This window comes from Vulpes lagopus, chromosome X, assembly GCF_018345385.1.
Source record: "Vulpes lagopus strain Blue_001 chromosome X, ASM1834538v1, whole genome shotgun sequence".
Taxonomy (NCBI): domain Eukaryota; kingdom Metazoa; phylum Chordata; class Mammalia; order Carnivora; family Canidae; genus Vulpes; species Vulpes lagopus.
In genome coordinates this window covers 37975998-37992071 of record NC_054848.1, presented here as the reverse complement: position 1 = coordinate 37992071, position 16074 = coordinate 37975998, and the positions used below count along the sequence as shown (strand labels likewise).

Here is a 16074-nt window from a genome sequence, read left to right as displayed (position 1 = left end):
TAGTGTCATCCGGAGAAAGGTTTCTATGGCAACTCACAAACGCTTGATGTTTTTTATTCTTTTCAATAGCATAAATCATCCCATGGCCTGAGGCTTTCGTAAAGGTCTCCTTTACTTTAGAAGCAATTGTCATTTGTTTTCCTGTTATATGTTTTGTCTATCTTAGAGAAAACAAAGCAAAGAGCTTCCAAGAAGGCTTGGAATCTATCTTTTTCATATTTGTGAGCAAGATGTGAGTAGTCCAATTCTAGACTTTGCTTCTCAGTAATCCAAATGGCAGTACTCGTTGGCAGTATGCTTGGTTTATGTCATGTTGCCTCTATTTTCCAAAAAGTTGTGATTGGTGTGTTCTCAGGAAAGAGAAGTCGGTCTGTACCTAAGGAGAAAGAACTGTTCGGCCAAAGCACTTAAGCAATAATTCAGGAGAGCTGACCTTGAGGGCACTGCATTTTTCCAGAAGCTTTCAGATCATCCTGTAACGATATGGTTTCAGGACTTTGGGCACTGACAGGCTGCAGGTGATTTTTATCCATGTATTCTTTCCAAGAGAAGGAATAAAGATATATTTTAATTTTAAAATTTGGTATGCTTGGAGAATTTTATTTAACATAGGCCATTGTATATTATAGGAAGTTATGTGACTAATGAAAAACACATAGCACATAGAAATAGAACTGGATTTTAGATCTAGCCCAGCCATAGCTGGTTGTATAACGCTGAGTGAGCCTTTGAATCTCTCTCGGCCTCCAGTTTTTAATCTAAAAAACAGGAATAATAATGCCAGCCTCAGAGGTCATGTTAAGGACTGAATGTTTGTGAATATAGGAAACTACAGTGCTGTACAAATGTTAAAATGGTTAATATTATCAGTTGGCTGGCTTTCTTTCCAGTTCTTTCTCTTTGAAAACGCCAAAGGTATCCTTTACCTTTTTTTTTTTTTTTGAGATTTATCTATTTATTTGAGAGAGAGAGAGAGTGCAAGCAGGGAGAGAGAGAGAGAGACAGAGAAGCAAATTCCATGCTGAGCATGAAGTCCGACGCGGGGCATGATCTCCTGACCCTGCGATCATCACCTGAGCCAAAACCAAGAGTCAGACATTCAACCGACTAAGCCACCCAGATGCACCTCTTTATCATTTCTGGTGTGACCAGAGGAAATCAGTTTCAGTGTGTGCAAATATTTTAGTTTCTTATACTATATTAAATATACTATGTTTACATAGACACCATTGCAGCCATTTATTTATTTATTGACTAATTAAATGTCATCTTTGTTGAGGGTGTTAAACGAATCCATTCCATAATCGCACAAGTGCCAACTGTGTCCTAGCTTTGAGGAGACAAAGAACAGATAATTAAATTCTTATCAATCAGGAAATAAGTTTTCTGAGTTTCAAGGCCACAGCATAATCTGTTCAGGCAATGCCCTGCACGATGTTGCTGGCCTGATGCAGGGACAGAGAGTGAGATCCAGCCCACTTTCTGCCAGCCAAGCCATTTGCACCGAGGTGCCCTGGCTTCACCTAAAGGAAAGATGCCATTTTGAAACTTACCTGCAGGGTGTGTGCCTCTTCCTGTAATTTACACAAAGGCACAGTGGCCCTGATGCTTGTACGGTCGGTGATGTTTAATGGAAGGCTCTCAGTGTTTCACCCTTTAGTGTGAGGACGGCTGCTGGGATGTTCGTTATCCGGAGTCAGAGTGCCTGGATTTGAATACTGGCTCTGCCACTTGTTAGCTGTGTGACCTTGGGCACATTACTTGGCCTCTCTGCACTTCATGTTCTATATCTACCCACTTAGTAGAGTTGTTGAAAGGATAAATTCTTTTTTTTTTAAAGATTTTATTTATTTATTCATGAGAGACACACAGAGAGAGGCAGAGACACAGGCAGAGGGAGAAGCAGGCTCCCCGTGGGGAGCCCAATGCGGGACTTGATCCCAGGACCCCAGGGATCACACCCTGAGCCAAAGGCAGATGCTCAACCACTGAGCCACCCAGGTGCCCCAAAAGGATAAATTCTTATATGTAAAACACTTGGAATAGAACGGGCATACAGTCAGTGCTCAAAGTATTAGCTGTTTTGTGCTGTCTTACCTGCCTCTCCTCTCTGTGCTGAAAAGTTCAGCAATTAACAACTGAATTCCATCTACAAATACCACTTTCCTGTAATGAATTCATTTCACAAAGGGGATATTTTCATCTTACCCCAGGCCCTTTGTGGTGTGTGTGTGTGTGTGTGTGTGTGTGTGTGTATTTGTGTTAAATAACTAAAAGGCATTCTCTTTAGTGACATCAAAGAATCCCAGTTCTTTGATCAGAAGGTCACTTGGTTGTTTCTAGAATTTTCTTATAAAATCATTCCTTTGTCAGAAGTGACAGAGGTATCGAGGGCTATCTGCATATTTTTGGCTTTTATCCTTCCTGGGGGAATGCTTATATCTCTTACCAGGGTTATAAGGTTAGAGATGCTTTGAGGTACAGCGACTTTCTTTGTCAATTTTGGTTAACATGATACTTTTTTGGAGGGTGGGTAGCTTTAGACTGAGAAAAAAATCCTTCCATGGTATTGAAGTACCGATGTTTCATAATGTTTTCTTTCTTCTTTTTAAAAAAAGATTTTATTTATTTATTCATGAGAGACACAGACCGAGAGAGAGAGAGAGAGGCAGAGACACGAGCAGAGGGAGAAGCAGGCTCCATGCAGGGAGCCTGATGTGGGACTCGATCCCAGGTCTCCAGGATCACACCCTGAGCTGAAGGCAGGCGCTAAACCACTGAGCCACCCAGGGATCCCAGTAATGTTTTCAAAACAATTAGCTTTGCATTTAAAAACTCTGAAAAAAGTTTTGTTAAATATTGGGTTTTGACATGGAGGACATGAGCCAGATTCACAAAGCAAAGCATGAGGCAAGTGGTGATTATGATTTTTCTCTTCCCTTCCCACCCTTAAACCCTCCACTGCTTCTAAGACACCTTGAAGAAACCCCTTTTGTTACCGTACTTTCTAGTCTCCTGCATCATCTAACTCTTGGGTCATTTTCTGTGACACAAAAACTTGGAAGCATCAAATGCTAATAGTGCAGTGCGCCACTGATTTTTAGATATTTAAAATAAGTTCCATGTCTAATCCAAACTGAGGGCTCCACATAATCGAGCTAGTCATCATTTTAATGAAACTTTCTTCCAAATAAACTGCCTGAGAAGAAGGATGCCGTATTTTTATGATTTCATGGCATTAGGCATTAGTCCATTATTACTCGGGTGTGCCGTGCTATTCATCATTCATCCAAGGAAGACTCTGAGCCAAAATACCACGGACACTGCACCATCTGGAGTCAACAAATGAGCTGATCTTATCAGGGGCCTGTCAGGGGCTCAGAGGGGCTGCTTCTGAATGTGCCAGTGATGATTCGTTTGTAAAATATTAATTGATCCTGCATGTTAATCTCCAGTTTAATTAACTTTTTAAAAGTACAAAGCGATTATAAGCTTGCTCCTAAATTAGTTTGCAAAGTTAAATAATCATTTAAGAGAAAAACTGACACTTTAAGGGTCTTGTATTTAGATGGAGAGCAAAACGCTTTCGGTTACTTTGCATCAATCAGTGTAATAGGGTCACTGTATTTTTAATTTTTCCTCTTTGGTCCAAGGGTGGCGGCTAAGAGTTCAGGTTTGGGGCTGAACTCTGACCCGGCCATTTACCGAGTGTGTAATCAATGGCAAGTCAGTGAATGTCTCCAAACCTCCCATTTCTTTTCTTTTTAAAATGAGAATAATAATACCTCTTCTCATTGTGAAGACCAGACGAGCTTTGCTTGCAAAATGCTTCGCACAGAGCAAAACAAGTGCCCCGATGCTTTACGACGGCAGCCGTTACTACTGTGAATATTTTCTTTTTAAAAAACTGCTATTGTTTTTTAACTTGTGTCCGGAAATGGTTGTGTAAGTGTTTAAACAGTTCCAGTCACGTTGTCTAGTGTTTTTCGGGCAAATGTATGTCTGCTGCTTTCTGATTTGGGGTGTTTTTTTTTCTTTTTTTTCACCATGGTATTGCATTTTAAGATTCCCAGACTTCCCAGAATGGATCATCCCTCCTATTTTTGTTCTATGGCAAAATGCGTTAAAAGTTTCCAACAACAACTGGCAGGCGAGTGAACTCTTGAGAAATGACCTTGTTGTAAGCTGGGGTGGCTTTGCTTATTCTTCCATCAGTGAAACCATCATCCTTCCCCTAGTCACCAGTGAGGAACCTCTGGAAAGCTACTGCTTAATTTATTTTTTAAAGATTTTATTTATTTGAGAGAGAGAGAGAGAGAGCGAGAGAGAGAGCAAGTGCACAAGCAGGGGGAGGGGCAAAGGGAGAGGGAGAAGCAGACTCCCCTCGGGGCAGGGAGCCTGATGCGGGACTCGATCCCAGGACCCCTAGATCATGACCTGAGCCGAAGGCAGACGCCCAACCACTGAGCCACCCAGGCGCCCCCTTAATCACCTCCTGACCAGATTTCCAAGTCCTCAGCTTCTTAGGTCCCTTGAAATTCCCTCCTCCTAAACTGCAGTGACTTCCTTAAGCCCCCCAAACTTGGACCAATCATTTTTCAAATCAGTTTTTGCCAATTGATACCCAAGAAGCAATTGAAAACTGCCCCCCACCCCTGTGACTGTTAGACCAGTTATAAAGTATTTCCAGCCACATATTTTCATGTTGCCCTATTTAAAGATATTTTTATAATTTTCTGTATATGACTTTTTAAGGCACATGGGCACGGAGAAGTCTCTATTGTATGGTCTGATAAGACCTTGCTTGTTTTAATAACTGCTCATGTTTAGCATCAGATACTACTGAGTAACTGCGCGGACCAAAAGACAGTGCCTTTTGTAGAATAGAAAATGCTAGTGTGCATGGGCAATGTTGTAATTCATTCTGAATCCCTTTGTTTAAGCCTCAGCATGCTTAGCGGGTCCGTCTGAATTCCCTGATAACAGCGGTTACTATGGCTGCATGTTATTTCATATTTCATTTGTCGAACTGATGCTGATAAGAGAAATGGCATTGAATTGTCTGCAGTTTTGAATCTAAATAGAAATGTTTAAAAAATAAATAGAAATGTTTTCCTTTTTTTTTTCCTCGTGAAGGTAAAACTAGCACTGGAGTTTAAAAAAAAATCCAAACGGTATCTTTCCAAATGATCCGATTGTGCAGTGCTGTGCACACTGTGTGTGGGTGGCCGAGGACTTTGGGACCCTTACCCTGCCGCCAGCTAAAAGCCCTGCCCCGCCTCCAAGGACAGGGCTTGGAGAGACAGATGAACTCAAATAATGAAATGTCAGATCGTCCTCTTTTAAAAAATGAGTTTCCTCTTTTAGGATAGCTGATAGACAGTGAACGAAGCCTCAGCTTCTTGCTATGGCTTTTGCGGTGGGCTTGTATTTTATGTTATGCGGATTCTTATCAAACCACAAGATACAAGTGTGTTTTAAAAACAAGTTGAGCCAAATAAAGTGAACTATCTTTTGAAATGTAATTTCCCCCTGGAGCAGAAATTGAAAGATGTGATCTCTGAAGATGATGGCTCTGAGTCCCCGTGGAATGCAGTACGTGTGGTTACGAACTCTGACCCTGGAGTGAAGCTGCCTGGCTCTGCCTGCTGGCTCCTTGTGGGATCTTGTGTGTTTAAGTGTCCTCGGCCCTAAAACGAGATCAATAGTACCTCTTCTGAATGGGTTGTTGTTGTGACAGTTCACTGAATTAGTATAACACTTAGAAGGGTGTCTCAAATGTAGTGAGCACCCAATGAATATTAGTTCTTTTTATAGGAATCTCTCTCTCTCTCTCTTTTTGCACTGGGGGGGAGGGTGTCTAAAAATCCCAGAACTCTTATCTTTAAAAGACAAGATGGAAGCTGTTTTCATTTGTCTATAAGGCCCAGTGTCTTGGCGTTTTCTTGATTTTGTTTGATCCCATAAGGCAAATGATGAAGGTGATTAGAACTGAGGAACTTCAGTCATCATGGTAAGAGCTCCAGAGTTCTCCAGTCTGAGAACAATCTTACTGGACTCTGTAAGCCTGGTTTTGAAGACGCAAGATTTTAAGATCTCTGTTGTCAAAAACTACACCTAGAATGTACTTATGCCAAAAGCAAAATATATGGACTCTGTAGTAAGCTTTGTACTTCGTCAAAACTCATTGAAGTCGTTGAATAAAGTTTATCGTATGTAAGTTTTCCTCAATAAAATGAGGACAGAGGTTGAGTTAAATTCATGGTGGTGAGAATGTGTAGGCATTTTTTTACTTCATTAATAATTAAATGGAATGCATGGGATCTTTGCATTCTTTGGTGATGGGTCACATGGGGAACTAGGACACAAGAGATTGAATTTTATGTCCTTGGTTTTGAAACTTTACATCACCTTCCAGAAGTTTGCATTAATATAGAATTTAACAGTAAATTCTAGGTCCTCTCAGATGCTTTGAAAGCCTGCCTTTCTCCTGACTTACCGGTTTTTCAGATTTACCTTGAGGATGAAGTCAATGGCTACATTTGGTCCAGTGCCTCCTGGGGCTTATCCATTTCTCTGAAGTGTGGCCTTGTGTTTTTTCATTTGTGTTGTCAGATATGTAGTCATGCAACTTAGTCCTTAGAGATAGGACATGTTGGTATAGTGACCAAAGATTTTTTTTTTTTTATGATTTGAGACATTCCCAAAAATGAAATCTCTTTTGTTCTTACTTGAAATAGCACTTGGTTTCTCAGCCTTGGAATCTGGGCCTCTACTGAGAAACCCTAGCCACCTGTAAGGTGTAGTAACAGTAAGCCATGTGTGTGAGCCAACAGGGACTTTTCTCATCGGCATCAACGTGAGGAGCTTACCTGGAGTCACTGTGCAGTGTTTGACTGTGATTTCTTATTGTATTTTCCCCCAGGCATGGCAGCAGCCAAACTTCTGCATGATTTTGGCCTGAACGTGGTTGTTCTGGAGGCCCGGGACCGAGTGGGAGGCAGGACTTACACCATCAGGGTAAGACATTAAGGATGAGGATGAAGAAATGTGGGACTGAAAGCTGGGTATTTTTTTTCTTTTCTAAAAGCCTTGAATTTCATTAGACTCTTGTTAAGAGAGTGGAAATTACTTTGAAACATTCTCCACAGCCTCTCTCTCTCTCTCTTTTTTAAGATATTTATTTATTTATTTATTTATTTATGTATTTATTTATTCATGAGTGACACACAGGAGAGGCAGAGACACAGGCAAAAGGAGAAGCAGGCTCCCTGTGGAGAGCCTGATGCAGGACTCGATCCCAGGACCCCGGGATCATGCCCTGAGCCAAGGCAGACACTCAACCACTGAGCCACCCAGGCATCCCACAGCCTCTCTCTCAATTTGCTACTGTTTCCAATAATTTCTTCTGTCTCTCTCTCTTTAAAAAAAAAAAAGATTTTATTTGTTTATTCATGAGAGACACAGAGAAAGGCAGAGACATAGGCAGAGGGAGAAGCAGGCTCCCTGTGAGAAGCCTGATGTGGGACTCAGTCCCAGGACCCCAGGATCACGACCTGAGCCAAAGGCAGACACTCAACCACTGAGCCACCCAGGCGTCCCTTCTGTCTCTTTTCTAACCTCATGATGCTTGGCACTTGCCCAATGGCACCAATAAGGAGGTCCTTGGAATACGTCAGTGAATAAAATAAAGATTCCCACCTTTGTGAAACTTCTGTTATCTTTGGGAGCGTGGTGGAGTGGTGGAGCTAGATGACAAATGGGCAAACAACAGGAAAGGAGGGCCTTCTACCTGACTAATAGGTATCTGATTATGCTTGAACACCTTCAGACATAGGGAGGTTTTCTAGTTCCTTCTTCAAAGATCGGTCCTTAGTCATTGGAAGTGAAGCTGATAGATGTGTAACCATATAGAAAACTTGCCTATAAACATATAAGAGCAATTTCTAAGGTTCAATTTATGGCCAAATGTTCCCTCATGCTATCTTTCAAATGTCTGGATTAACCACATAAGAAGTGATTGTTTGGTTTTCTCTAGCATTTAAGTGTCTCAAAATTTGCCTGAACTACTAAATAAAGAGAAATTTAACCACTAATTCATAGCTTACAAATTCAAGGCACTAAAAACCAAACCATGATATGGTATATATTGTGAGTGATGGGGTTCAGAAGTCTGTTGCCTATTTAAAGTTCAATCCAGTTTGTTTTAAGGTAAAGAATGGTTTAATAACTAAGTCATGTGAATGAAAACAGAATCCCATTTTCCATGGATACACCTCAAGGTGTTTCTATAACATGTGAAATGCCAATTTGCTTATTTCAGAGCTCTTTTTTCTGTCTTAGGAAAAAGATTTTCACAACTATTTTTATTTTTTTTTTCTGTGGGAAAACAGAACCAAAAGGTTAAATATTTGGACCTTGGAGGATCGTATGTTGGGCCAACTCAGAATCGTATCTTAAGGTTAGCCAAGGAGCTAGGATTGGAGACCTACAAAGTGAATGAAGTAGAGCGTCTCATCCACCATGTAAAGGTAAGCCTGGGCCAGCCTTTGAAGGATTTGAAGACTTCTCTATGGGTCTTTCCATATGTGAATTTCAGATCTTTCACTCAGAGAATCTACTGCATTCCTGAATGATGCACATGTATTTTATACATGTATTTCAACCATTCTGAGAATGTTTTCACTGTCATCAAAGGGTAATTGGGTGGGAATTCTAACCTATTTAGGAAGGCTACTGACAAAGTGGTATTGCCCATTTGGCACAAAGTTTGACAAAACTAATAAGGAAAAAATGTTTGTGACTGATTTATTAAATGCCACTATTTAAATACCTAGGCTCTTTCATATGTCATAAAAACTTGTGTACAGCTTTATAAATGCTGCCCTAGACTTCATATTATGAAAAGTGTAATATGCCTAATGTAATATTTTGAAATTTTGTCATTGTATCCTATATATCATCTAAGATTACTGTTCTTTGGAGATTTACATAAAAGTGGCCCAAGTCCCAAATTCCATCTTTGGATTGATGGAGAAGGTCCATTGACCTCCCCAAAATTTCTGAGGTTACTGGGTCTGTCCTTCCCATGATCATTTGTGGCTCATGGTTCCTGCTTCCGTGACACATATGCTCATTCATGTCTTATAGCCTGTGTCTCTGGTCTTCCCTTTGCTCCATGCTAACCTGTGTTCAAATTCACCTCTTTTTTTTTAAGGATTTTATTTATTTATTCATGTGAGACAGAGAGAGAGGCAGAGACATAGGCAGAGGGAGAAGCAGGCTCGCTGAAAGGAGCCTGATGCGGGACTCGATCCCAGGACCCCGGGATCACAACCTGAGACAAAGGCAGACATTCAACCACTGAGCCACCCAGGTGGCCCCAAATTCACCACTTTATCTCTATTTTCTTCAGAACAACCCAAGCATATGTGGGCAACAAACTTGACTGACATGTCGAGCAATGGGAGTGGAGGGTTTCACTGCAGAAACACAAATAGCTTAGAATTGAATATGGGACATTCTTACTCTAATGAGCTCTTAGACCAGTGAGCCCCCTGGGGACTTCTCACTGGCCACACTTTGTGCATCCAAGTCACTCACCACGTTGCTGTCTTCAGGGTCTTCTCATATCTTCCTGATCCTTATTTTCCCAGCATCTTCGTCTTGGTCCAAAAAGTCACTATTGTTCTCTGACAAACAGAGAGTCACCTACTCTGGGTCCCTCCCTGGAGTCCCACGGAGAACTGGCAGAGGTTTTGAACTTCAGCTTTCCCTCTTTTCCATACTTGCCTTTGCAAGTGGAAGTGAGCAGTACAGAGATGTACTCCTCACCTGTAGAAATCATCCCTTTAGTAGACAGAAGAAACCAGGAGTAGTCCATTTTAATTTACACTAACAATGTAGACTCCCTTATATTATTTGTGAGTGATAATATCAAGAAGGACAAATAGCAGATTGTACATTATGAATCATTTAATAAAACAGGAAATAAAAATCATCTTACTTGGTGCAATGCGGTAAAATGTTTCCTTAATTTATACATAAATGTTTTGGTTGACCTTCAGATTTTGTTTTATAAGCCTTTTCACCTTGCTTCCATCTGTGTCTAGCAGAAAAAGAGGCACATGAATTAGAAATGAAAATGTAGCATGGTGATAGCGCAATTTGTTGAACATCAATCAACAAGCTTCGTAAACATCCTTCATTGGATTCCTTGCTTTTAAATGTAGGTCACGTTGACCAATTTCTTTGTCCTCCTTGTCCTAATATGGAAGACGCAGAGACTGGCTTCCCAGAACACTGGGTTCGCTTTTAGATTTTTCCAGACAAAGGAGATGACTAGAGATTATATTCCTTTCTATGTCTTTGTGTGTGCTGGGTTTCTTGGCAGTCAGAAGCTATGCCCAGGATGCTTTGTTCTTCTGGTTATCTTACGGCTGACGTTAAGTTCCTTATTTGAAAGAGATTGCTCGCAGTCATCAATTGCGGAAATGATGTTACACTGAAATAATTTTTCAGAGTGATGGCCACATGTGCTGCTTTCCTAGACGATTTCAAATAATCTATGTGCGGCTAAGGAAAAAAAATAAAAATAATTAAGCAGTATCTCTGACCCGATATTGGGTAAATACGTATGCCCACAATGCTCCTTATAAAATTTCAGATAAATGTTGTTGCTTTTTAATTATTACAAAAGGAAAAATATAATTAGAAAAGATGGGTAAAGAAAAGCAATTTAAAGACCCTTCCATAATCCTAGCTAGAGAAAGTCACCGGAAAATATTCTCTTGGTTCATAGTTTTTCATATTCCTGTACTGCTATTTCCTGACCTCTACTGGAGGAAATGAGAAACATCAGTATGCTTAAAAATATCGGATACATATGCATATATGTATATATATTTGATACACTGACTTACTCTGGAATTAATTCTCACTACCAGGACCACTGAAACACTAATGAGGCTATGAAATAAAGGTCTTTTTCAGGCTCGATAGAGGTGCTCATTTGACCTCCTGTGGCCAATTCCAGATAATAAATAATGATAAAGACCTGATGCCTAATAAGTTCTCCCAAAACTAAGCATTTGTCCTCCACCCTCATCACCTCTATGAGTCTGCTCACATGTCATTTTTCTTCTTTTTAACCGGTGAAAAGCATTCTGGATGGCTGTGTCTGTTTCTGGAATTAATGATAACAACTCTGGTGTTCTATTTCCTTCTACCTACCAAAGAATGTAGTTCAGAAATTTGTCTCTGTCATGGTAGGCAGTGCTGTAGGCATTTGGACACTACTCTCTATTGCCTATTTCAGTAACTGCTGCTTGGTGCAAACTACAGTTCGTGCAAATATATAATATATTTGTGTCTTTTTTCATCAGCCGCCCCATATGTATTTCCTTTTTTTTTTTTTTTTAAGATTTTGTTGATTTTTTCATAAGAGACACACAGAGAGAGGCAGAGACATAGGCAGAAGGAGAAGCAGGCTCCCCGTCGGGAACCCAATGTGGGACTTGATCCCAGGACCCCGAGACCATGACCTGAGCCAAAGGTAGATGCTCAACCACAGAGCCACCCAAGCACCCCCCCACACATGTATTTCTTTTTTTTTTAATGATAGTCACAGAGACAGAGAGAGAGAGAGAGAGAGAGAGAGAGAGGCAGAGACATAGGCAGAGGGAGAAGCAGGCTCCATGCACCGGGAGCCCAATGTGGGATTCGATCCCGGGTCTCCAGGATCGCGCCCTGGGCCAATGGCAGGCGCCAAACCGCTGCACCACCCAGGGATCCCCCCCCCCCACATGTATTTCTTAACCCAAAACCTGAGAGTATCACTAATGCCACTTACCATATTGTCAGATTCTTCTATTCAAATCAGTCTGTTCAAGGAATCTGCTTTTTAAATTTTTTACCTGGTCGTTCATGGAAGACAGTTTTATGGGCAGATTTAATAACATTAGGCTGAGGAACTTGAACTTGCTGGTCGGAAGTGAAACTAATGGAATGGAGCTACTCATAAGGGGGGGAAGGCCCAGTAGCTCCTGATGGACTAGCTCTCTGAAGGAAGGGTGTCTTTCTTAAGAAACGATGACTCCCTTGGGGCACCTGGGTGGCTCAGTTGGTTAAGCATCCCAGTGTCCTGGGATCGAGCCTTGCATCAGGCTCCCTGTTCAGCTGTTCCCTCTGCCTGCTGCTCCCCTTGCTTGTGCGCTCTCTCTCTCTCTCTCTCTCTCTCAAATGAATAAATACAAAATCTTAAAAAGAGAGAGAGAAAGAAGAGAAATGATGATTCCCAGTATCACCAGTTCCCTGGTAGTTGTAGAAGGAATAGTCTTCTGATAGAGGGGGTGTGCTTGTGCCAGCCCCGTAACAAGCATCCATAACCCCCTGATGTGCTGTGATATACGGGCCTCTTTCCTGTCTGCCTCCAATCTGCCAGAAATGCCTATAATTACTGAGTGGCGTTCATTTTTAGTACTCCCATAGATCTGTCTTCTGTTGCTAACATGTGGTTTTCCAAAGCCTTGTTCGTGAATAAAAGATGTGATACCAAGCTATATTGGGATTTAATTATCGGTGGGAAAAGTGATCACTTCAGCTCAACTCTTTATAATTTAGAAGGTGTTTTCCTCACTTCTAAAATCCGTGATGCAGCCGTTAGAGCTTAACAGTATGGAAAGTTTTAATCTGTTTCGCAAATAGTCATGCCAATTCCTGCTAGTACAGTTTAGAAGGCAGCTGTTCAGATGTCTTGGAAGTGACTTGTAAAAATTGTTCTCTTTTAGGGACTGTCTCATAATTAAATAGAAAGGACGAAAAGTAAAAACTTCTTAAGGAATATCACTGTATTTTGATTTACACCTTTCTCTTTCATCTAGTGTGTTTGTGTCTGCGTGTGTGCATGTGGTTGTTCTCTTGTTGATTTTTTTATTCTGTTGGGTTCTTCTCTTGAAGACAGTGGAGAAAATTCTGAAGTTTGGGACAATATAGGCTATTGGCAAATACAGTTTCTCTGTTTTGGAAGCTTGTATCAGTCTGAACTTTGGAACTAGAGACGAGTAAAATGTGAAAGGGCGTTAGCCCAGCCGCACACTGCTGATCATTTCCAAACTTTAGCTCTCTGGAGAGACTGAAAAAGAAGAAAAAAAAAAGATACTCTGGTCTTAGCTTCCTGGCAGTCAGAAGCCGAGCTCATTGTTCAAGTCTCTTGTGTGTATGTATGTGGTCAGCCAGCCTCAATGCTCAAAGAGGCATATGAATGAGGTGACATCTCTCAAATATATTGCCTAGCTGTTGCTGTTGCAACTGCCATTGCTCATGCAACCTCGTGGAGGAGGTACCGTTTGGCTCACCACATTGGTTTGTTGAGAACACTGAAATCCAGTTGAAAAATACAGTACACCAAAAGCACATAAAAGACAGAGGGTGGTGACTAGATCTCTATCAGCAAGACTCGTTCTGTGAATTTCTCAAAAAGAGATCACAGATGCTCAATGCTCTCTCCGTGTTAGGGAACAGCAACAGAATGAAGGCTCAGATATTGGGAAATAAAATATTCAGAATATAATCGCATTTGCCACCCAGGACCTTAGCATCTACCAGAAATCAGCAAATCAGAACTGTCTGGTCTTCAGGCTGTCAGTGTTCCCTTCTCCACAGCTCCGCCTCCAGTCCTATTATTGCAGGGAAGCCCGGATCAAAGTCCAGCTTCACTTGCTTCTCTTGTGCTGACACAAGTCCCCAGGAACAGGTTAGACAAACTCTTGTACTTGGCCCAGGAACAGCTGCCCATTTCCCATGAACTTCACACATGCCATACACAGCTCACTGGATCCGAGAGTCTGCTGTAGCTCAGATGGGCTTCCTGAACCTTCTCTTCCCCTCCCACCCTCACTCCACAACATTTCTTATTTGTTGGAAACAAATATGTATCATCATGGGATATTTTTTTTAAATGTGGAGAATAGTAATTTCCTCTTCAGCAAATGAAACCCATTTGTCTAGTGATCATTCTGAAGCTTATGTTAAATTATTCTAGAAACCGAAGTGCTCATTTGTGTTCTTTAGAAAATACAGGCAGATTTTTGGCATGTAATAATTTGCTGAAAATTATGCCTTCAACGGCTGGATTTGGAGCAATATTTTGGGATAGGAGATGAATTTATTCTAGGCCTTCAAGGTTTCCACTGGGAACTTAGTTTATGAGAAAATCGGTAAGCCTATTCTCTATGTGTGAACACACATGCACATCTGGAGAAACTTAATAGCGGCTAGAGTGGCGGGCAGCACAGAGTTAGTTTTAAATCATGTTGAAGGGGGCACCTGGGTGTCTCAGTGGTTGAGTGTCTGCCTTTGGCTCAGGGCGTGATCCCAGGGTCCAGGGATCGAGTCCTGCATCGGGGCCCCCATAAGGAGCCTGCTTCTCCCTCTGCCTGTGTCTCTGCCCCTCTCTGTGTGTCTCTCATGAACAAATAAATAAAATCTTCAATCAATAAATTAATTATGCTGGAGGCAGAGGGCAGAGAATGTATAGAATTCAGTTATGATGGTGAAATTCACTAAAGGAAGTAGGCCCTTAGCTTCAGTCTTGGGCCAGATTTGACAGCCCCTGAGCCACATCATCATTAGGTGCTGCCAAGTAGTCCAAAGAAGATGCAGTGAAAGGGGGCGCCTGTGGGTCTCAGTTGGTTAAGCATCTGCCTTCGGCTCAGGTCATGATCTCAGGGTCCTGGGATCGAATCTTGTATCAGGCTCCCTGCTCAGCAGGGCGTCTGCTTCTCCTCTCCCTCTGGCCCTCCTCTTTGCTTGTGCGCTCTCTCTCTCTCTTTCAAAATAAGTAAATAAAATCTTAAAGAAGCAGCAGCAGCAGCAGCAGCAGCAGTGAAACGGTCCCAGTTCACCAAAGCATGGTGGCTGATAAGGGCAACCAGGTAACAGGTTAAAGAGCTTTGGCAGCCTGCAGTTACTGAGGGATTGACGGGAAGTACAAGACCGTGTAAAATGTGTTGGCCCACCTTGCCACCCCCTCAGCAGCCCACAGAAAGGCTTACACGTGAATTTGGAGTCTGTTGCTCACAGAGCCCTTGTCTTTCTCCTGGCCTTTGCTATAACCAACAAATAATAGTAACACTACTGTGTTTTGGACAGCCGGACCCTTCCAAGTAAGGGCTTTTATGTGTGATGTCTTATTTGTGAGTCATTTGGTTGTGAACTAGTTTTAGCCCCATTTCACAGGTAAGAACATAAAGGCTGAAGAGATTAATTGCACAGGGCAGGAAACGATGGGGTCAGAGTGTGAACCAAGTTCTTTGGGTGCCAAGAGTACACTGACACCCTGCTGTCCTCTGGATGAGAGGCTTTCCATCATCGCATTTTGAACCCCAGTGCCTGGCTTGCCCACCTTTCTTCCTTCCAGACATATGTGCTTGTATCTTGGAAAAATCCAGTTCAAGATTTTCCTTTCCTTACAATGTTCTGCAGTTGACTACATTTATCCCACTGGCTCTCTCTCCCTCTCTCTCTCTTTAAGATTTTATTTATTTATTCATGAGAGACACAGAGAGGCAGAGACACAGGCAGAGGGAGAAGCAGGCTCCCTGCAGGGACCTTGATGCGGGACTCCATTCTAGGACCCCGGGGTTAACGACCTGAGCCAAAGGCAGATGCTCAACCTCTTAGCCACCCAGGTGCCCCTGACTGGCTCCTCAAACCCTGTATCCTCCTCACATTCTTGATTATACTTTGTCAAACCCTATTCGAAAATAGGATGAATAGTGTTCCATTATGTGTACTTCAGTATTGCACACGCACACACAAAAGACATATTTTTTGTTTATATTTAACATTCCTGAATAGTCCTATTTTTATGCTTTCACCTTAAGCAAGTATTTTTAGGTCTGCCTTTTCACTCATGAATATTTCACAGATCCTCTCCAGGGTCATTAAAAGTTCTCTGTTTAAAAAAAAGTTCTTTATAGATCCCATTTTAAACAGATGCATAATATTGCGTTATAAGAACACTCTGTAATATAGTTGTTTGCCAATCAGTTACTTTCAGTGAGGCATCTATAC

General features: G+C 41.7%; 1 protein-coding gene across 1 annotated transcript in view; it reads left to right on the top strand.

The window, feature by feature from the left end:
• Window positions 1-16074, top strand: part of MAOB (monoamine oxidase B) — a 118201-nt gene that overhangs the window by 33980 nt on the left and 68147 nt on the right. The window contains exons 2-3 of the mRNA XM_041740907.1: window positions 6926-7020; window positions 8394-8531. Coding sequence (XP_041596841.1) covers window positions 6926-7020; window positions 8394-8531 — 233 coding nt within the window. The remainder of the gene's footprint in view (window positions 1-6925; window positions 7021-8393; window positions 8532-16074) is intronic.